This window comes from Rattus norvegicus, chromosome 6 (assembly GCF_021556685.1).
Source record: "Rattus norvegicus strain SHRSP/BbbUtx chromosome 6, alternate assembly SHRSP_T2T, whole genome shotgun sequence".
NCBI classification, from domain to species: domain Eukaryota; kingdom Metazoa; phylum Chordata; class Mammalia; order Rodentia; family Muridae; genus Rattus; species Rattus norvegicus.
The window spans coordinates 113,861,785-113,885,438 of NC_141539.1; the positions used below are offsets into that span (position 1 = coordinate 113,861,785).

The following is a 23,654-nucleotide window of genomic DNA, read 5'->3' on the forward strand; positions in this document are numbered from 1 at the left end:
TTGCTCCTCACCATTTGTCATCTGGGCCAGGCAGGACAGCTGCCCTGCTGGGCTGCCTCTAAGAGGAAAGCATGAAACAAGGCATGACGCGGTGATAATGGGGGTGAATGAAGCTAATTTCAGAGCAACCAGGCGGTTAACTTCCTCCTGCTCTTACCCTGGCCCCAGGCTGGGGCCCAGCTTGGGAGCAAGGATCTAGGTTTCTCCTTGAACTTGACTCTGGGTAAAGGTTTGCTGTGTGTCCACCCCTCCATTCCACTGCTATCTTAGTGATACTCCACCCTTCCTGGTCAAAAGAAGCCATTTGGGGGTTTTAATGTTTTAAATTTCATATTAAAGAAAGAAAAAAGAATCACCACAAGAACATGCTAATGTTCTTATGGCAGGATTCTAACTCATTATACACCCCGAAGAAAACTGCATATAAAGATCTGTAAGTTCGGCATCTGCAACCTAAAATATTCAAATATGCAGGGAATGAAGTGTGCAGGAAATTCAGCTTGGTTAGGCATGGGGTGGGCTGTGAATGAAGCCTTCTCTCCTAAGTAAAAATTTTCCACATTATCAGCCCAAATCAGGATCTGAGAACTGAGCCCACTTAAAATTGTCTTTTGCTTCACTGTTCAATTGCTACTATTGTGTTTCTTCCAAGCCTTGGGGTGATTGCAAGATTGGTCTACCTGCCTTGCCCTATCACTAAAAGACGGCTCTTTAATTTTTCTTATCTGTTTCTTTTCAAAACACCTATCAGACTCAATTCTCCTTTGGGGGAATAAAAGTAAAGAAAGATGTGGTTCCACATGTGACTTTTTTTCTTGATCTTTGAGAATGTACGGCCACTTCCTGTCCCCTAGTCTCTCAAATCAACCCATCAGATGGTTTGGCCATAGAGATTACATCAGATCAAGTAACCATCCAGGGCTGAAAGACATTGGTTAGCAGTTGCAGATGGCCAGTTGAGGATATCTTGAATGAATCACTATGCTTTTCTGATATAAGTGTTTTCCACAGCGTGAGCCAAGGTGTGGACTCCACAAATTTCAAGACAGTGTTGGTTTTATAGAAAGCAGAAATTACTGTCAATCTGAGGGGGAGGGTCAGGTGAGTTCTCCAGGGTTTCTAGAATGAGGGCTGTCTGTTCCTATAGCGAGGTGAGAGAAACAAGTACTCCCAACAAGTGAGTATGAGTAGAGGACAGCCTTGATATGGACCTAGTATTTGCACAGTTTTGAGAAACAGAAGCCTTTTCCTTTGAAGTAAGAAGAACAGAGGTCTATGACTTTCCAGAATTTAAAGGTCCAAACTTGATGACAAATAACATCATAAAAGCAGGACATCAGTTCTGATGGCAGGACTTCTGTGTTCTTCAGCCTTCTGCTCCTGGGTTCCCTTTGTGAGGTCTCCCAGCATTTCAAGTGCCTCCAAGTACTACACATATCATATTGCTAGTATCACAGGGCATGAGGATAGGCTGATGTGATCTTAACTTAGCTTATTTCAGACACAAACGCATCCTAGAAAGGCTAGATCCTGCTGTTGGTATGAACAGCACTTGGTGACTCTATTATACCTTACTCTAACACCATATGTATACTTGTGGGGCACTCGAGTACAACCACACTCCCAGCTAGTATCCCTTCTAGAAAAGAAGAAAAGAATTATGCAAACACAGATGCTGTGAATTCCTCCTTTGAGGGGCTTTCAGGAAAAGATGCAGAATTCTTCCGGGTGATGGTGCTGCTGAGGTTTTAAAGTTTCTATTGGAGGTTTAATTTGACTTAAGAAAACCCTTTGGCTTCCCTATTCCTTTTTCCTCTCATTTTTCCACCCTCTTATCCATTCTTCCCCCTATAATGACAACTTAAAAAAACTTCATTCTTCTCACTACCAATGCCCATGGCCTCCTTCTGCACATAGTAAGGGGCTTCTGCTCAGCTCCCACGAAATCCCAGGAATTAGTATTTAATGTCCACGAATACACGTGGTATTTATGTGTGTTGTGTGTACACCTCTTATATTGTATGTCACACTCTGGGTCCTCATATCTCATGTGAACGTTGGGAAAATGTGAGAGACCCAAGATTCTCAAAAGACTTTTCCTAACCATGTTTTGTAAGATTTGTTATATGTGTGCAGTTTCACATCCATGTAGCTGCGCAGTGCTCTTTGCATGAGGACTTTGCCATGTTTCTAAGGAGAGAACTGAGAAGAAATGAATGGATGAAGCTTGAACGTGAAGCCAATGGAAGCAGCCTGGCTGGCTCCAGCATTTGATCCTTAAGCCTCCCATCATGCATTTGCTTGTGCTGTCTTCTGAGGATGCTGTGGGGCAACTTCCTGTGCTGTCTGTCCTGTGATTTGCCATGTATGTTGTTTCTCAGTGTGTCTGCGGCGTGCTGATGTCCACTCTCTTTCTCTTGCTCTCTCTTGCCGCCTCCATGGTGGACTCCATGCTTCCTCTCCTTATCTGGACCTTCTGCTTCCTTTCTGTAGGTAGAAGTAAAGGTAGATGACTTTATTTTTTACCATTCTATTAACTTATCAATGTGCATTTTTGAAATATTTGTGTAGGGGGGGAACTGTTGATTTGATGACTATATAGGACCTGCTAGAAGTTATTGCTTTTAACAGCATGGAAAAATTAAAATGCTTTTGTCACTGCTATCCTTCAGTGAACCCTGTATTAAATGTTAGGGATGTTTCTGCTTCTGCCCAAAGCCAGTCTTAAGCATGGTATTATATGGTATCTAACAGGAATAGGGTCTCTCAAAGTGGAAACACATTGGAGAGTGTTCTAAGATCCTTTCTTGGGATGTATGTTTCAGGCACAGGGGAGGTAGGACAAGATGTCCCATAATTGCTGGATTTTATATATAACTGAATTTGGGGTATCAGCAGCACTGGGGTGATGATGGAAGAGAAAGGGAGAGGACTGGAGAATTGCCTAATCTTACTAACTGTAGATTTTTGGGGTGTCTATCACTCTTCTTTCCTTCACTGTTGCAATTTTTGTATTTGTGGGAGATGGAATATTAAGACTAGGGGCAGTAGGCTAAGAAAGGTGGAACCGGGGAAACATGGAAAATTGTAAAGACAGAACTATATTACCCTGGCAGGGGGAAGAGCAGACAGGTGATGTGGGATGTGAATGGACGAAGCCCACCTTCTGCCAGGTGGTCAGGAGGAGAGGTGACGAACTATGTGGGTGGACTTCTTACACCTCACTGTGCCTCTACACTTTGGGTGGCTAGATGCATGCATTCATTGCTAAGCCCAGAGAACCTGGCTCATCTGCTAAGATTAGGTTAGTTGTGCGGGAGTGAAAGAGAAGTTAGCTGATAAATTATAAATATGAATCTCCATTCATTCTCCCCTCCTGGATAATTCTCCCTCGTCTTGGTGGGTGGGTGCACTGCTGTTTCCTTCAAAAGTTGCTGAATAGCATAAGTAGAGTGAGTGAATTCTGGTGTGAGGATATGACCCAAAGACGGGCCTGACAAGGTTTTCAAAATGCTCCGTCGAGGACTTGTTGGTAAACTGGTCATCTCTCATTTCGGTTTTGTGTTTTCTGTACAACTGCCTTGGTAGGGTTTTGGCTCTTTCCCGTTTGAGCTTGGATAGTAGCCAGCTCCTTTAATGCTAAGGCTGCTTGACAACTCCTTTAATGCTAAGCCCAAGTGGATTCATTCTCAGAAATGTGCTACCCTGAACCCTTAACCCATTGCTGGATTGACACCTTCAGTAAAGAGTAGGTGAGGACGAGGAAGAGGCCAATGGCCAGAGACCACTTTATAGGTGAAACCACCCACTATTTGCTCATGATGTAGTTAATTGAAAATGTGTGATACCCTCTCCTCTCCTCTCCTCTCCTCTCCTCTCCTCTCCTCTCCTCTCCTCTCCTCTCCTCTCCTCTCCTCACCCCTCCCCTCCCCTCCCCTCCCCTCTCCTCTCCTCTTCTCTCTTTTCCTCATGACTTTTTATCTTTTCCTCTAAACATCCCCATGAAATGGCATTTGGGTATCTGTGGACTTTTGCACCCATGGTCTTTCTGCAGGTCATTGCTGTCACCATCACTACTACCTATACTCCTGCATGCTGGCCATTGTGTTCTGTGCTTTGTGAGTCTTTTCATACTTAATATCTACTATTCTGAGGTCTGTGGTGACATTATCTATGTTTAATAGTACTGATAACAAGATTCAGAGAGATGTTAAGTGACTTAAATGAGAATCAAATCCAAATCAGAATCCCTCTGTGTGGTCTGTCTGAGATAACAAAGATGATCTCACGCACTTTCCTTCTATCTGCCTTTCAGACTCTGATTGGCCTTAAGTTCTAGCCTGTCACCTTACATTTGCTGTAACATATATCCATATAAATGTTACCTAGTACTGTCACCGCAATATGTCCAGAGTCAACCTTAATGTCATTTGTCTACAAAATCAGTTTCCTTTTCCAATACCCCATCTTCCTCACCACCCAGGCTTGACCAACAGTAACTGCTTACTAACTTCCTCCTTCATGAAGGCTCCCCCTCCAAGGCAGTCAGCAGAGAGAGTTTTCTGTGACTGGCTCTAGAATGACTTTTACATCTCTGTCTGCATCCAGAACTTATTAGGTCATTACCCTAGCTTGTCTTCCTGTTGCTTTTTTGCTTCCAGTCAGCCCACTGATCAAGAACTCTGTAAGCTCTGCTGTCTACCATGTAGGATACAGGATTAGCCACTTCACTTCCAGAGCAGTCTCCAGTGTGGCCTTGTTTTCCTAATTTAACCTTTGCCCTTGTGTTTCCATACAAAATTACTGCTTCAGACATACAGACCACTAGCTTACCTTGTAAGACTTCTTACTTTTCCAGCTCCCCTTTATCTTAATGAGCCCTTCTCCATGATCTTCCCTCCTACCAGAACTCACACTTAGAATTCTATTTGACTTCATGTTGTCCTTAAACATTGCATGCAGTGTTGAGCTTTCCCTCCATCTTTCTAACAACTTGTGTTAAACTTATTGAGGATCGGGCCACTCTTTCTCTATAGATTGGAAGTATGTGGAAGGCATTGTTTTCATTGGCTAATGTCCAGATGTGTTTAGTATAATGTGAGATATGAGGAAGGAATTCAAAGTTTCTAGCCTTTATCTTGCTGTCAATCATTTTCCCCAAAGTGAAAATAAAGCAAAATTGAAATGAAATCCTTTCACGTAGCTCATCAGCTCAAGGAGCTTTTGGTGGACTCTCACGGAGACATTGTCGAGATATTCTGTCTTAGGCTTTACATGTGACCTGGTCCCACTGAGACTTCTGTCAACCCTTCAGCCTCCTAAAGCCGACTCCAGTGCCCTTTATGTCAACCCACATTGCTTTTTCCTTCCTGTAAGCTTTTCTTTGAGCTCTTCCCTTTTGTCCAAATGCCTGTGTATACCCATTTCCCTTCTCCTATCCCAAGGTTCAATCTCCTAGGTCTGTCAGACTTCATGCTTCTATTATACAGTGCCTCTACCCAACTGTCTTGCATGATGCATGAGGTGTACTCATGTTTCAATCATCATTTGCCCCCAGGAAAGTATAAGTGGCTGTGTCTTGGCCATCACTGACAGCCATACTTCATGAGCTCAGAATTTGGTTCAGAGCTATACATGATGGCTGCCAATAGAATTGGGTAATGTTTAACTAAATCAAACAATTGGCTTTAGATATGGGGGTAGAAATAGGTAGTGTTTGATTTTTCAGTTGTGATGTTGTTAATGGGGTCATTCTCCTTCAAATGCTTGCACCCCTTACTGCTATCCTTATTTCCGGAACCCACTAATCAAAGGAGTACCAAGGGTCATGGGATGAGAGCACATATTCTGGCTCCAGTGCTCTCTGCTGCTGGGTCTTCTCTTGGTGCTGTGTATACAATATTAGAGGAAATGGTTGCGGATTATACCAGGGTAAAAGTGAGAAGGTCTTGAATTATTTTTAAGCGTTTGTCAGAGAAAAGAATAGAGATGCCTCAGATCTTGTCATTCTTTAAAAACCCGGTGATAAAACAGTGAGTCCTGTGAAGTTAAGCCTACAGAACTGAGCAGGGGTTCAGGCATAATGTCAGCCTCTGCATTCACGAAGCCTTTAGATAGCATGTGGCCAAAGGCAAGAGAGGTTTTACCCAGAAGTAGCTGACCAGAAGAATTCTTTAGAAATCAACGTTTTCTAGCTTTGAGACATGATCTCCATGACTTCTGCTTAAGAATTGAGAGCATGTTCGGGTCCATTCCTCTTTCTCTTGCCCATTTGGAGACTGGCTCCACTGAGGTAAGTGATCAGATACTTTCCCGTGAAATTGAATTTGGAGCAGGAGTTGCAGATGTAGACCTCAGAACCAACAGAGACCTTACAGCTAAAGACTAGAGCTAAGAATGGGAAGGAAACACTAGGTGGTGGTAGCAGACACTGTGGTAAACTGGAGTACTCTTCCTAGTATGGTAGAATGTGGGTTGTGCTTCACCAGGGCTTCAGGATAGACTGGAAGTGTGTTTTATAAAAACATGTCAGCTTCTAACTTCATTCTGTCCCCATAGCATCAGCATTGTACAATCTACAGTGTAGATGAATGTGGTTATACATAGTGTACACATAGCACGTGCCAAATGAGTCAAACAACAAGTTTTTGTCCTGTTTGAAAAGAAAGATATGGGGTAAACTATTTCTCCAAGATTTCCTGTTGGATGTGAGCAGTTGGCAGAAGAGATCCACCAGAAGCATGCTGAATTTTATTTTTATCTATAACAGTCAATTTTGGAAGTCTTTCTCCTTCTGCTACTATCGTAAAGTTTCATTCATGTGTTCTAGAAAGTTTGGTATTTTTTGAGTGGTGAAAGCAAGTATAAGAAGTTATGGAGATGGTTGAGAGCGACCAGGAAAAAAGATAGTTTTCTTCTTTGATAACTGTCAATGAGTGATAGGCTATGTATCATATGAATTGCTATGGATCCTGACTTCCTTTCTCTTTTTCCTACAAAACTCTTACTGGACTAGTTGAGCATTCTTGGCCTTCAGATATTAGAGACTATGATTTATTTATGTGTGCTTTTTCCATGTAGACTTGATCGTTGGCCTTCCAATGCTGAACAAATAAACACTGTCCAAACTGGAAGGAGCTAATCAAGCTATGTGAACTTGCACATTATTTCATGTAGACTGTATTTTGCTGGTAATAATATTAAGGGAACTGATTCGAGGAGCTGAGCTCCCTGTAGTCCCTGCTAGGATTCAAGCGCCCTGCAAATAAGTTACTGTCTTGATAGCCAACTATTTATGCAAATTAGTACATGCAATGCCAGCTCCTAATTATGAAAATAAACTCATCTGTGCTCTATAAATATCTAATTATAATAAAATAGAGGCAACATTACATTTCCATCTCTTGTCTCATTTGTTTCTCATCCACATTTTTTTCCTCTTAACAATGAATAAAATCACTTTCTTAAAAATAAAAAGCCTACTTTCCATGTTTCTACCTTCCTTCGTTGAATGTTTTGGAAATCTTTGGGGAGAAAAATGAGTGTCTTTGAAACCTAAGAGGTAAATTGCCTGATTTTAGTAGCTTTGTATTTCAGCAGTGATGACTTTAAAATGGGGCTTTAAAATATGAAGGATGGGTTACTTCTTTCCTTGTTCAGAAATTTTATTCAACACTGAAGACATCTTTTTACATGATTGTTTTATTTTGGAACATTTAAAAAATTGTGAATGTGAACAGTAGATATATTAATAAAACACATGCTCGGCCAGTGGAGTGTCTCAGCTAAATTTCTGTTGATAATACATAAAAGAAATTACTTTATAGATTTCCTATTTGTATGGGTCTTTGTGTAACAAGTCAAGTTGGTTGCACTGAAGGGATGTATAGTTTTCAATAGCAGGTTTTTATGTATATCCATTAGTACTTGACTTTGATATTGCTTGAATGCAAAAGATAGTTGAGTCACAATGTATTATCTTTATGATATATTTCATGTTTAAAAACTTAAGAGTTGCCTGCTAGAAAAATATTGACAACAGTATACACATGATATAACTATTTATGTGTTTAAGCTTGTATCAGTCATGAGCCCTTTCTCAGGTATGCAAGGCAGGAGTATTTGTGTATCGTATGGGTACAGTTTGTCCAAAAATTTACTGATATGTTTTTGTGGTATAATATCTTTCTATACATAGCTTTCATTTGTAGGTATAATGAATAATAATTCATTTCAATGTGATCTATGACTGAATTTAATAGAGTCTGTTCTTCAACATTTGCAAATCAAGGTTTATTTAGCTGCCAACAAATATTCACAGAGAGCCAATGGTCTGAGGCCTCAACAAAATTCATGGAGTAACAAGGACCTGCTGGCACGGAGAATCCTATGGATGAAGGGAGCAAACCTGATCCAGACCCTCTGACAATTGATGTCAAGATTCTGTGGGAATTTAAAAGTACCTTTCAGCTGCATCCTCTCCATTAGACTGACTTAAACTATCTACTTCTTTTTACTTACTACAGCTTTTAACATTAAGCTTTTCTTTTCTCTAAAGGAATTGTTAGGTAATCATTTAGTTATTCAACTCCCCCATATTTTAAATTCTCGGACTCAGAAAAGTGAATATGTTTTGTGCATATACATGGAGGATATTTTTAACTTGTGTATTATCATCATTGAGATACAGCATATGAAATATAAAATACGATGCATGCTTCTAAGCATGCAGCTTAAAGTTTCAGAAGCTATCTGCATATACTATTAAATATATTCTTACACATATTCTCATATATGTATATATAGTCTTGCCAACAGTGTCCAGATTAGGAGCTATGCTGTGTCTGTCACTCTTTAAGTTTATGTCCTGATACTCTGTGTTAAGTAGCCATGTTTATTCCCTCTCCAGAACTGAGCGTGCTTGTCTAGCCATCCACTGCAGGTCTTCACTGGCTTTAGCTTCATTAAGAAGGATGAACTGTGAGAGACAGAGCCATTGTGGTTTCCCCTGTGTGTACACAGAGGCAGTCATGTTGTGCTTTTGTGGGACAGCCTGGCCTTGTTTTCGATGGAGCTCAGGTTTCCCTTTGCACAAAGGCCATATCTAATTGATATCATTGGGTTTTTTCCTCCCTCCCACCCCAAGGCATTTAGTAGTGAATAGAATAGCAGAGGAGGAAAAGAACATATGCTTTGTAAAGAGCCAGACTCACCATGATTTCTGATGGACATCTGATTCTAAAAGTGTTTCATCTTTCCCTAAAATTTACATGTGAAGTAAGGGCAGGCACAGCGACGTGAACGCTAACTGCATACTGGCCCATCTTGACATAATAACAATCACAAGAAACTGGAGATCCCAGATGGCAGCTTGGCCTTTGCCATTCTTTTAATAAGCTACTAACTGCTAATTATTTCACTCTTATGGGCAAGTTAATTTACTGTTGACTCTTAAAGAGATACTACTCTTCCACCCCCACCCCCAACCCACACAAAACAGCCTTTCCACCTGCAGGTTTGGAAATGCTGCTGCTTAGTCTGGAAGCCTTCCAGCCGATTGTAACAATGATGGCAAGTACTGGGGCGAGGAATGTTGCTTAATAAATGGGATTTTCTGTGGGTTTTTTCATAAAAATATAGATCGTTTAAAAAATTGTTCGCCTAAGGATCCATTGTGTGTGCATGCCACGTGTGTGTGTGTGTGTGTGTGTGTGTGTGTGTGTGTGTGTAAGAGGCATAGATGGAGCAGCCAAGACACAGGGAGAATCTGAAATTTGGAGCCTATTTAAGAGTGAAAGAACAGCTGCCTTTTAAATGGTTGCTAATTCTGACAATTAATGCTGTTTTGTGAGTGTGTGATTTTCCGTAATAGCAGTTACGAGGGATGGTGGTGGGTAATAGCTCATTTCCTAAGCTTTATGATAATGGAGTGCGGAGACCACAAAACTGAGAGAAAACCCAGGCCCCGTGCTCTGGAGTCCTTTTAAATGAAACGCTCACAAAGCATGCTTTTCCTGCCCCGTTCTTCAGCTGCCTTAGGATGATCTTGCATTGGAGCACATGCGCAGATTGTTAAATGAGTGATGTGCAAGCTGACTTGGGTGCACCAGGAATGAGCATTTGGGAAGAAAAAAAAACCTTGTTTGCAACAAGCTGTCTGACAATCAAAATATTTACTTAAAGATAAACTAATGACTGTGCCTTGGGAATGCCTGTAGATCTGTTCTTGAAAGGAGAGTCAGAACTTTGGCTTGGTACCATCAAAAAATAAATTTCAAACCTCAGAGTGGTGTGTGTGTGTGTGTGTGTGTGTGTGTGTGTGTGTGTTCCATTTTTCCTGAAACAAAATACATAGCAAATATAAACACATATAGGAAAATCAACCATTTTCTTAAGATTTTTCAACCAGAGCCTGCTGAACTTGTTACCATACTCAGTTGTTCATTGTTACTGTTAAAAGTTATCAAATGGCTTCCATATGCTTTCAAAAATCACATTCTTCTATTATTGGTGACAACTATGAACATGGACTTGGTGATGTGATTTGCAGCCCACTGACATCCTTACAGTGACTCCTCTGTTATGCTGTTGATAGGAAACCACTCACTCCTGCAGTGTTCGTAACAGGACACTCTTTGTGAAGCTCGTTCATCTACTTGTTGACTGGGGAAGCTTTAAATGCTATATTTCTTTAAAATTAGTATATCGCCTGGCTTCAAAAGAGTTCCAAAGGGAAAATAAGTGCATATGAAACTTGGGAGAACTTTTGTTATTTTTTAGGACATACTTTTCTTTCATCTTGTGAAAAATGATCATTGACCCTTGTCTGTCTGTCTATCTAATCTCTGTGCATATGTGCACACATATTCATGTGTGCACACACATACATATACACACACCAATGCACACACTATCAAGAACAAAAACACTCCTAGAAATGCAGGTTTAAATGGAATTTATCCATTTTTTTGTGTGTGGTAATGAAGAAAACAATCCAGGGTCTTGTGCACACTAGGGAAGCCTCCCATGGCTAAGCTATCCCTCCAGCCCTTGAAAGAACGGTGCTTTCAATGACTCTGTGACTTCACCAAGCCTTTGTGATGACAGCACAGATTGTGAATCTCCCAGAAGGCAAATGCACTCTTCAGAGTTACTTACGGAATTTCTCGTCTGTAATTTTTTTTTATTTCTGACAAGAATGTCGAAGACTAAAACTAATGTTCATAGGAGAAAATTGAAACAAGACAACTATAAAGTCCCTTCCAAGTCTAGTGTGCCTTGATGCCTCTAGAAGAAAGCTTTTGGATTGGTTTCACTCAAGAATGCTTTTAACCACATTTTTTTTGTTTTGATTGGGAATAGCGTTTTTAGGAAGGTTTGTTTCAATAGGGAAATTACTGCTTCCCGGTGAAATGCATAACACAGATGTTTAAACAACTGCAGGTTTAGACACTAGTCTTGTTAAAGTACTTCCAGTTTGTATTACTTAAGTACTTAAATGGTTGTCCATATAATGTGTGTAAACAGTGCTCCTGGTAATGGCCTGCTGAACTGCAGGAAGAGCTGATGTCAGCGTGAGGATCAGAGAATTACCACATATATGCATAGTCTTATGTTTCTTGAAATCTGGGGCAGGTTCACAGTCATTGTGGCTATGCCTCTCTGCTGTATATCTTAGGTCATCCATCCTGAAACACCGAGAATTTGACTGTAAATTCTTTTTTTTGTCTTTTTTCTTCTGGACAGTGAACATTTAGGTGAAAAAGCTCCTTCCTGATGAGAAGTACTCATGCTTTGCTTAGGAATCATTGGCTTAGTAAAGGATTATGGGCTGTCTTCACATACGGCTGAGGATTTTGTATGTGTTGTCTGTTCATGAAGAAGTGGATGCCACTGATCCACGTGCAATAGATCATTTGTCTGAGTTTATTTATCTGGCAATAGAGATGTAGCGTTCTGACTGAGGTGTGAATGTCTCTGTTTCCCAAGTGACCAATAATGGGCATTTACAAGGGCCTTACTTGTGGCTTAGAGTGAGTTTCCTAGTTCTACACTGATTCATGGGGCAGTTGAGCCTGGAATGCTAGGTGTCCATGAGAATAAGTCTAATCCAGAGTTGTAAGTACAGATTAAAGAGAGCATGGAGGAGGATCCATTAAGGCATCACCTATGCACATGGTCATTCGTGCGTGTGTGCATGTGTGCACACACCCGCCACTTACATTTGAACTTGCCTCTAACAAAAACATTAATTTAAGAATCATAAACATTAACAAATATTAACATAACATAAACACATCTCACTAATATTTCATCTAATGTGATCAGGAATTTTGAACATATATGCACTTACTTTAACCTTTCATAAGATTTTTTATTTTCAGAAATTGGCACAGCATTGGTAAAATTGTGTTAGGTTGTACTGTTAATATTAAAGAAGGAGCAGATGAAACTACAAGTGCCCTAATAGTATGATCTTTTTCATCTGCATGTGCCCAGTTCTGATATACCAAAGTGTCTAACAGGAATCACTGAATTATTAATACCATTTCAGGGTTCAGCACCATGGAGAGTTCCCGCACTCTCTCTAGGAGGGAACATTGTCTTCTTCCTAAAGCTTTCCACATTAAACTAAACTAAACTAAACTAAACTAAACTAAACTAAACTAAACTAAACTAAACTAAACTAAACTAAACTAAACTAAACTAAACTAAACGAGACAAACAAAAAGCCCAATTCCTCATAAGACCTGTTTGTCCTTTAGGTCTTTGATAGATGTGTTTGTTCTTTGTTATGAACAAAAAGATCCATGGGGCTTTCTTATATATTTGATGGAAATTTATGAGCCATGAAGAAAATAAAAACATTTGGTTTACAGTTACTTTGCAAAATGCTGATTTGTTGCCTCAGATCTTAGAAGCATATAATTTCAGAGGGAGAGGAAACTTAGAATTCCTTTAGTCTTTCGCTCTGTAATTTTGCAGATGAATAAACACGCTGAGAGGACATGAGTGTTAAACTGATCATCTGTAGCATTGTCAGGACTTGGACCAGACTTCCTGACTCCCACTAATACTGTTTTCTTTTCCTTTCCTCAAAATAGGCACTAAGTCTTAGGTATCTTCACTGCTGAATGACATTTGTTCCAGATCACTCATAGGCCACTGATGCATTATAAGGGATTATTATTATTAATATTAATGAGTGGTTATTATTACTAATGTCATATACGTGATATCGTGGATCTATTAGTGACCTTGATAAAGTTTTCTTTTAAATAGCTTGATAGTCTGAGATCTGATTGTCAGTAAGTTGTCCTATGTTTCAAGGCTTCATGAAGTGTTGTGTCTCTTAAGAATTTGTTGTGCTGACTTTTCCGTTTTGACTGAAGTAACATGGTGATGCCAGTTGACTTTCAATATAACTTTATGCTAATTTATTTTCCTTTTGAGTATCCTATGTTTATGACTTATGTAGCAGAATAGATGCATGGTGGGTTCTGTAAAATTATCCTCTCTATTCTCTAGTGTCTAGGACCTGGGTTTCAAACTGTCACTTAATGTTTTACTTTCCTTCCTTCTTTCCATCCATCCATCCTTCCTTCCTTCTGTTAAAAATAGTTGTCATTTTATTTACAAAGACTTTAAATAAAATAGATATTCAACTTTTATCTCAAATGAGAACGTGTTTTTAGGCTAATAGCATTTCTTTTCTTCCTTAATCTACCTTTTTCAGAATTTACATGTCTGAAGGGTTAACTCTGGGGTCTTTACCATGAGGCAACTTAGGAGACTGTGGATCATTGTGCAAAGTCAGTTCTTAAATAGTTACAAAATTGCTTCCCTTCAAACTGCTTTGATCACAAGGGCTCTCAAGTGTCAAAGTCATTTGGAGAACTAGATAGAAAAAAATGCATGAGCACTAAGCCTTTTTTCCAGGATAGAATAAATAAATTTGTTTTCTACTATGTGCTTAGCCTTTGATAGTGATTTGTTAAAAGGGAAAAAGGGCAATGATATTAAATATTTACAAGAGTGATTTAGTTGCATTATGTTGTGCTCTGTATCTCTGTTTAATAGTGAACTCAGCTACTGCTGAAATAAATGTTATCAAACCTGAAGCCTTGTGGAGGTAATTGCCTAGGTTAGGTCAAAAGAATTTGTAGAAAATTGTGATTTTTGTCAACTTTACAAATCTCTTTATTTTGGTCATCTTGTCTCCAAAAATAATAATGAAGAAAATATCTGTGAGGATTCATGGACCAAGCCCCCAGGCCCCTGTCCCCAGTCTTTTTTGTTCAACCTGGTATCTGGAGCCTTTTATACTTTCTTTTGTTTTGGACATGCAGAGATGGTGACAGCTCTGTCCCCTGGAGATGAACAGGGACATGCTACCTTCCTGTTCACTGGTTCTTCTGTTGCTTTTTGCCTGACAGTTTGTTTTGGAAGACAGTGCCTCTTCTCTCCCAGAAGTCTTCTTTGAAGTGAATATATATATATATATATATATATACATATATATGCATATACACATATATATATGCATGTACACATATATCAATGTATATAATATAAAATATATTTAATTAACAATATATTATTAATGTTTATGTATAATATAATAATTTATTATGATATATATTCTTCCTCTCGAATTCATAGCCTCCTTTTCATGGCCTCCTTTTCATTTATCATATATATTTATTTTCAAAGCTGACCACATGTTATTAGACTACCAATTGGTGTGTTCCTTCCTGGGAAAGACTATTTTTACAGCTCATCCCTCCTTAGTTGAGTGTAGTTCTTTATACAAGGTCATGGTCTGTGTTAGCATGTCTATTCTTGTCCTTGCTCAGCTCGTGTTTAGGCAGTTGTGTGAATAAGACTTTATGGGTGTGGCTTCTAATATTCCTAACAGATACACCCTCACAGTAGGGAGTTTGAAGTGATTTTTAAGTATCTCTACCATCCAATCCTGAGGAGTTTCATGTTGTTATTTCCACTTAGACAAGGTGCCAGACTTCAATTCATTTTAATCAGTTTTCTCTTCTGTAAAATGGGGATGACAGTATCTTATTTTGATATATAAATATATATTCTATATATTATGATATATAAATATATATTCTATATATTCTAAATATTATATACTTTAAATAATAACACATTATTGCACTTTTAGAAAACTTGAGAATTATCTATGCTAACACATATTAAGTACAGAATAAAATGTGTGGCTGTTATGAAGTTATATTCCCTTCTCTCTTAGAGTACCAATAAAGTATAATTGAATTTAACAAGAATTGAACACAGGAGATATATAAAATGAATAAAAATCAGTCTTTGTTCATGAAAAGCTCATAAAATAGTAAAAGAGTCCTCTATATATTGATTCTCCAAGAGCTAGTCTCTCTCTCTCTCTCTCTCTCTCTCTCCCCCTTCTCTTCCCCCGTCTCTCTCTCTCTCTCTCTCTCTCTCTCTCTCTCTCACTCATACACACACACACACACACACACACACACAAACACACAGACACACACACACATCTTATATTTCACTATGTATTACATGCCATGTAGAATATGAAAAGTTTTTCTGGGGAAGTAGGGGATCTTTTTGTAATATGGGGCATGTGTGTGATATGTGTGGGTTCATGCATGGCTAAGTGTGTATGTATTCATGTGTGGATACAGGTACACACGTGATGATATGCATGCAGAAGTCTGAGCACAACCTTTGGCCATCAGTTGTTATTTTCCTGCATTTTTAAAGACAGAGTATCCATTGGGGATTTAGCTCAGTGGTAGAGCGCTTGCCTAGGAAGCCCAAGGCCCTGGGTTCGGTCCCCAGCTCCGAAAAAAAGAAAAAAAAAAGAACCAAAAAAAATGGCTTTAAAAAAAAAAGACAGAGTATCCTTGCTGCATTGTGTGCCACAATAGTTGACTTGTGAACATCATGAAATCTGCCTCTGCTTCCCATTTCCTGTAGGATTCTAGTATTTCAGAAACTTTGACCACTGGGTTTGCTTTCTTTTTTTCTAAGTTCTAGGGACCCAAACTGAAGTCATTAGGCTTGTTCAAGCACTTTTGGCCATTGAGTCTTCTCCAAAGCCCTAGGGTTTTGTTTTTTGTTTGTTTGTTTGTTTGTTTTTATAGTGTTATGATGTATTGACATCGTAGTGACATCTACTCATGTTTTTGCACGGCCTTGTATTTATTTCATCCTAAAATCTAGGGGTGGAGAGATAGCTCCCTTGGTAAAGTGTCTCACATTTATAATCACTGGAGTTCAATCTCCAGGGCCCACATAATGATGACAGGCATAGACATGTACTGTTGAGATCACAGCACCACGCAGGTAGAGACAGAGGATCCCTGCAGACCTGCTCAATAGACAATCTAGCCTAATTGATGAGCCAGTAAGAGCCCATGATGGAAGGAAAATGGGCGACATTCCTGAGGATGCCATCCAAGGTTGTCTGCTGGCTTCTACAGGTACAAACCTATGTCCGCTTATGTCTAAGCATGCACACATGTGGATAACATTATTTTATCCTAAAATATAGACTAGTGAGTTGGAAATAGTGAGAATCAGCAAGGGACAAGGAAATTATAGTATGTAGTAGTCAGAGAAGGCTTGCTGGTACGAGAAAGGATTTGCAAGCCAAGTCCACTGAATGCTGTTCAAACATTTCTTACTCACTGCAGTTTGCTGGGCAGAGTGATGATGGGTGGCATGTGGACTCTGCTCCATACTGTCACTCAGGCACCTGGGACCTTGCATCCTGTAAGTGTGTCATTTTGCAGAGTGTGATCCTTCTCTTTGGCTAACTGTGGAGGAGAAGAAGGAGAGACTAGAGGATATTCTAAAGCAGAAATAATGTGTATCATTTATTATTGGCAGCACTCAGTCATATGACACTACCCAGTTGCAATCTATTTGTGAGCACAGTGTCAATCTCTACCCCAGAGGAAGGCTATTTTCTGTTCCTGCATCATCTTTTCACATTAGCTTTATTCATCTCACATCTGTTTGAACAAATACAGTACCACCCTTATTCCTTTGTCTGTGACAAGCATGCACATGTATTTCATTGTAAATAAAGTGGTTCCAAGTAACTGTAACTTTCCTTAAATTCATTGGATCACCCTGGGGACTTGTGTAACTATTGACTTATCTCCAACCCAGGACCTGCCTCTCTAGATTACTCTTACAAATCAGTTGATTTGTGATAAATTGTCCTGTAAGAAGATCAAAGAAAGGGCATGAAGTAGAAAAGAGGTGTTTGAGACTTTACTAAAAGTGTCTTTAAAAAATATTTATGACGTCTAAAAGAAATTTCACATTTATCTCAGTTTTTAAAGCCATTTGCTAGGTGTGGATATTTCATGGTGGATTCTGTTTCACATTTTCACCTGACCGGGCTTGAGTTGATGAACTAGGGCCAAACACCTGGATCAACAAGATTTTTCTTTTATTCCAATTACTGGATAAAAGCATCGTATATCTGTCTTTCCACTTTATCATCTACACAGGGTCACTCTTGATTGAGACAATTTTGTTGTATTAGCATAATGAGAAGGGAAGCTTATTTGACAGGCTGGCTTATTGTTTGTGGATAACTTGCAAAACAGCTGATGATGACCCATTTCTTTTTGTTTGTTTGTTTGCTTTTAGATTCACCTAATCTATTTTATGCCTAGAAAGAGTTAAAACCATGGTATTTTGAAATGTATCCTTCCCTGCCACACTGCCTTTTTCTCCCTATGTGGAGAGCTTGGCTGCATCCTGCCTCTTCAGTGGATGTCAGAATGAGGATAATTCTGGGCTTGTGATTTTTTTCTCTCCTTTTATCTGCCTCTTTTTGTGTCTTTGTGTGCAAGTCTATGATTACTATTGAGTTCTCCCCTCCCCTAAATGCCAGCAATTATCTCACAGGTGGAGGGATTAGGAAAGAGCTGGGACAATTGTACTAGAACTAGAATAAAGACTCCCCTCCCCCTTTAAATATAAGGTAGGGGGAGGTTTGAAGACTTGGAAGGGGCCAGGCAGAGCTCTGGGGGAGGGCGGACAATCTGCTTTTGATTCATAAATCCCTAGAGAGAGTGAAGGAAGGATCCCCTGATAGAGGAAAGAATAATAAAAAACCAGAGATGCTTGGGGTTGGTTTCTTGTTTGGGGAGCCAGGCTGTAGGAGTTCAGAGTGGGCATTTTTCCTTTTGAAACTTATTTAGCTCATCTCTTCAAAAATTATCCTTTGAAGAAAAGGAAGCTAGAGGGTCTAATATATGCCCAGGCCAAGAAAATTTTGGTGAGACATTATCTTTCTTCTCAAGGGAGAATGATTTATTTAGATGATGCTCTCTGTCAGGGATTTTTTTTTTCTTTTCAAATGCAAGAGCTACACTTGAACCCAGCTACCTTAAACCAGCAAAGGGAACTTATGGACTCCATTCCTACGAAGTCTAGTAACACAAGGGAGCTGATCACAACCTAGTGTCTTTCTTCTGCTAGATTTTGGTTTTGCTCGTGTGGGGCTCGCTTCAGTCTTAGCAGGTTCCTTCCTTTCTTATATTCTAGGATGACTGATGGCTATAACCCAGGGCAATTTGCTTTTTCATTCATGTACAGACTTATTCCTGGTTGGATTAGTTAGGATTAATTAGTAAGAAACGCATGCACCTATCAGCACACACACACACACACACACACACACACACACACACACACACACACACACACAGCTCAAGTGATCCAGAAGCCTAAGAAATGCTAGTGTCTGTCATCTGTAAGTTGGAGGGAAATTTAGAAGGCATGGTCACAATTGGAATTTAAGGTCTGAGAAATGATGGTATAAATACAGATAGATAGAAGAAGAAAAAGACTAATACCTTAGCCGAAGGGATCAGTCACAAATGAGTTTTTTGTCCACGTTTTATGCTATTGAGGCTGTCAAAGATGGAAGTCTGTTTTACTTTGTCAGCTGATAGAAATGTCCTTCTCATACAGAGACACACTCGGAGACACACTCAGAAGTAGTGCGTGGTCTGGACACCCAGGAGAAGTTTGACAAGTTGGCTCAAGCTTCAGTAGATCAAGTCTACTCCTTGTCAACTTGAGATTCATACACATCTCCTTAAGCGATACGTAATTGCTCAATGAAAAAAAAAAAAAAGCGTGCTTCCCCTAACAGGACCCATATATCCCACATACAACTGAAAACACATTTACTGTCCCAAGAAGAGGAATTAAAATCTTTGACTAATGCTCACTCCTCTCTTTGATAACATAAATGTAAATATTATGGTGCAGAGAAAACACCCTCCCCATACTACCATGTCAAGTAATATATTTTATGCCACATGGTAAGAAGAATAAAAGGGGAAAGAAATCAAACATTCATTAAACACTTATATTTATGACAAAATGAGGATATAGTTATCCTAATTGAAGTCTCTATTCTAATAATTGGCCATATTTGGTGTTTATAACTATTCTGTTACCCATTTTGTACTCCTTCTGTCGTCACGTATCTATGCTTATTTGGTTGGAAGATGACTCACACATCCATTCTCAAAGGACTAGCCTCATGGTGGTCCTGACTAGATTGAGCTTTTCTAGCCCTAAAGAGATTATAATCACAGGACCATATAAGGAAAGGCCTCAGTAAGTCTCCTGGCTCTCCTGATAATGTATGTTTTCCTTGGTAGTCAGGATCACTAACCTTCCTCAGCCAGTCACCAAAGACCCTGGCACTTCAAGTTAACCAATTCTCCCTTAAGTTACTGAATGCCTATAATTATGGGTTTTGCTGGCTTTTGGGGGGGGGTCTGAATCCCTCATAGGACAGAGTTGACATTTTCTGTAGTACTTGAGATTTAAGGAATGGCTGGAGAGTAGACCTCAAATCTAAAAGAATGGATTTGGGGGCAGCAAATATACATGGGTAAAATAATTTTTAAAATGCAAAACCAAATCCAACTGTGCCTCAGTAGGGACTTGGTAAATCGTAAGTGTACATCTTGATCATCGATCTGTCTTTGGGGAGCTCCTATTTCATGAGGAGAGATATCAGCCCCCTCAGTGTAGCAGCAGAGGCATCATTTGTAGACAGAAGGGAAAGGCCGCAAGTACCCTACCATCTGTGTGATGAGGGGTCTCAGTTCACTGTTATGAAAAGAGGCAGGACGATACCTGTGAGGATCGAGGGTTGCCAGCCTCATGTCACTTTAAGTGAAAACTGCCATGATGGAGTTTCCCATCTGCTTAGATCTCTGGGCTCTATTTAGGTCACCTGACATGGATCGCTATTGATGGATAAAGGACTGAGGAGGTCCTCTAATCTCAAGTGTGTTTTTAACAGAGTGGCTCTGAGTAAATATCTCTTTCTCAGATGCCCTGCTTCAGTCTCAGTCTTCCTTTTCAACTGTGCTTAATCAGCTGCTGCCCTTAGCATACTGACCTAATTCTCAGACATACATTCCATTTAGGCTTTTGAGACAGTATGGCTCCTGTTTTACAGCTGGTGTTTGCTCCCTCTTGACCCATGGCCACTGGTCTCATCCCTGATTTTACTTGTTCCCACCAGGATAGTGGGTAACAACAGACTATGACTGAAGAAGCAGGCAGAATAAAATAAGTCTTAAGACACATTAGCTATGAGACTGTGGTGGTTATGTCCTGTAAGTCAATACCAGAAGTAGAGGGATATCTTCTTCAATGGACTGCTATTCCTCAGGCCCCAGGAACCTTTGATGTCCTCAAACCATATTTTGGGGGGGGAACAGGGATTCTTATAGTTTACTATGCACATGATTCAATTGGCCATTTGTTAAATGCAGGTTCTGAGATAGGAGAGTTGGACTGGAAGATGATATTCTGCATTTTTAACAAGCTCCCTAGTGAAACATGCCAAGACTACTCATGCATAGGCCAGTCTTAGGAAGCCTTTAAGGCTTTCAGCTTGAATGATGCTGCAAATGAGGCCATCTGGTCCACTCTCCTCCATGGTCAGGCCAGAAGGTGAAGACCTCAAAGAGGAGGGCAGCACTGAGACACCAGGGACTCTGGTTCTTAGCATCATGTTGTTACTGTTCGGTAGCTAAGGAGGCATCTGGTGAAACTCAAGCTTTCTCATTCTCACTGGGTGTCAGAGGTGGGGTTTTGTCTCTATATTCATGTCTGTACAGGCCATGATGACACTGGCTTATCTCCCAGAGTCCGGGGAACATTCAGTCATGTCTTTTGTGATACATACATAGTGCTATTTTATCACTCCAATAAGGAAAAAGAAGTCCATGGAGGATAGTTTGTAATTAATTCTATCACCCTAAATCCCACCTAGTTTTGTAATGAATCATATCAAAGACTCATTTTAGGGACATCTACAAATATTCACAAGCTGCCAGGTATTAAATTTCTTGTGCTGATCAGCAGTAAAAGTATCGTGTGTGTGCTAACCCCAAGTCCCAACCCCTCCCCTGAATTTCTAAGAGTGTTTTCTTGCACACTAGTAGTTCTTCTAGGCCTAAGAGGCCCACGGCAGGGTGAGGATGTTTTATATCCTCACCAGCTCGCAGCCTGTGCTGAGGGTTGTGACATGGGTTATACTGCACTTGATTTTTCGAAAAATATACTATCAGTCTGGTGATCTCTGGGCTCTGTTCAACCCTATTTGATCATATCCTCCCTATTTCTTATCCGTATTATCCCTCAGGAAGACCAGATCTACACAAAAACACACAGAAGAAAATGTTTAGCTCATCACAAAGCAGGGCACTTCACCCTCTAGTTGATTCCACTGTTTTATTTGGACTAAAGCTAAGAGTAAACTAGAAGCACTGGGCTGCTGTTAGGGACACACACAGGTGAATTAGGAGCCTCTCTGTCCACAATTGGCTTCCTGCACCTTTATTGGCTGAGAGGTTTATGGTGAGGAATGAATGGCTCCAACCCCGGCTGGCAATGGCTGGATGGTGGTGTTTACCTGCTGTCTTCAGGGATGTGGAATGAACAGCTGTAAGGCTAAATGGTTATTTAGTATTCCGAGAAAGGTTAAAGTGTGGATCTTTGGCTTCCCTCAGGACTAATCCTGTAACAGGAGAGCCACAGAAAATGTGCACCACTTGGGAAGGGAGCCGGCACGAGGGTTTCTGTTGTTATTACAGTTACAAATGAAAGTGCTTGAAACTTCAATCTGGATTGAGGTGGTGAGATGAGAAATACACAGAAGGAAATGAATTATTTATTCCCTCATTGGGGTCCTGAAAATGTGGAATGGGTGTTAATCCTCTTTGAACAGGAGCCTTTGGACCAGTTTTGAGGTCGCCTGTGCAAGATCTGACCTTATCTACTCCTGGCCAGACACCTCGGCTTGCAGTGAATAATCCAAATAGGGCCCTTATCCCGTTGTTCTGAAGAATGTGAAATTTTACCTAGCATGGAGTCAGGGGAATAGAAAGTGCTTGTGTCTGTGATTTCTCTTAATCCCACAATTTCCCAACAGATGCAAAGGGAAGAAAGGGAGGGTCATGTGGAGAGTGGCACAGTGTCTTGGGGACACTGTGAATTTCCTACACACCATGCTGGGGCAATGTATCCTAGTCAGTGAATCCATTTTGCATTGCAGTCCACTGTGGAACATCTATTGTTCCCATTTCACTGATGAAGAAATTGAGGTTTAAAGAGAATCTCTCACCACCCCTCAGCACTTAAGTTATTCTTGCTGGGAGGTTTATTGTATCTCTATCTTCCTGAGCACTTTTTATTTTTATTTTATTTTTGGCCCAGCATTTCTACTTTCCACCTTGTCCATGACAGCAGAGGCAATATAGACATATACAAATTCCCCAAGATGGGGAAGGAAAAAAAAACAACAAGTATTTCAGGAGTTATTGAAAGATCGAACAAGAAAAAAATGCCATTCTTCATAAAGATTCATTATTTGTCCTTTTATACTCCCCTGTCCTGTTGGTCAGTTATTTTCCCAGATCAGTCAACATTTGTACCTCTACTCTTGACTCTCTTCTTGTTTCCTCTTTCTGCTCTTTACAGAACTGCAAAGTTTCCATCAGAGCTCTCTGTTTGATTTAACCGATTTTCCTTGCTAACACATTTCTGAGTCAGTTGCTTAGAGGAAGGCATTATTACTTATACTCTGCTTTCAGGGTAATGAGAGGTGGAGAGGCTAGGGGAACTTTTTGTCAGGAATACTTTTAAAGTTTCAAGGTTGCTGAATCGATGAAAATAAAGATATATATTTAAGAGCACATCTCTAAGTTGGTGGCCTTTCACCCATTGCTGGCCCTGTGCCCACCAAATCCATTTTTAAGGTGATCAAGAGTTAGGGATCATATTACTGAATAGCCAAGAGTTACCTATCTAATGGACACAGAGCACAGATGAGGGAAGGCTATGAAGGCTTACAGGACATGCATCTTCTGCCTTAGTCCTCTCCTTTGTCTCCTTCAATGAAATTTGGCTCACATTGTTATTTACCCCAAACTTTTAAGTTTTTTCTACCATGCTATCCCTAAACCACAAAGCAGATTGTCTTTTATTTTCACTTACCCAGCTCTTGAATTCTATTATAGGCTAAAAATATTGCATCTCTGTGGGTTCTCAGGGGTTAGGGTTGTATAAATGAGATAGGCCTG

At 40.0% G+C, this 23,654-nt stretch overlaps 1 protein-coding gene across 28 annotated transcripts in view; it reads left to right on the top strand.

Moving 5' to 3' along the window:
- Positions 1-23,654, top strand: part of Nrxn3 (neurexin 3) — a 1,618,001-nt gene that overhangs the window by 126,269 nt on the left and 1,468,078 nt on the right. The window contains 1 exon segment of one of the 28 annotated variants that reach the window (NM_053817.3): positions 2,494-2,505. The exons of the other annotated variants lie outside the window; for them this stretch is intronic. Within the exon segment in view, the coding sequence (NP_446269.3) occupies positions 2,494-2,505 (12 nt within the window). 28 annotated transcript variants of the gene reach the window in all.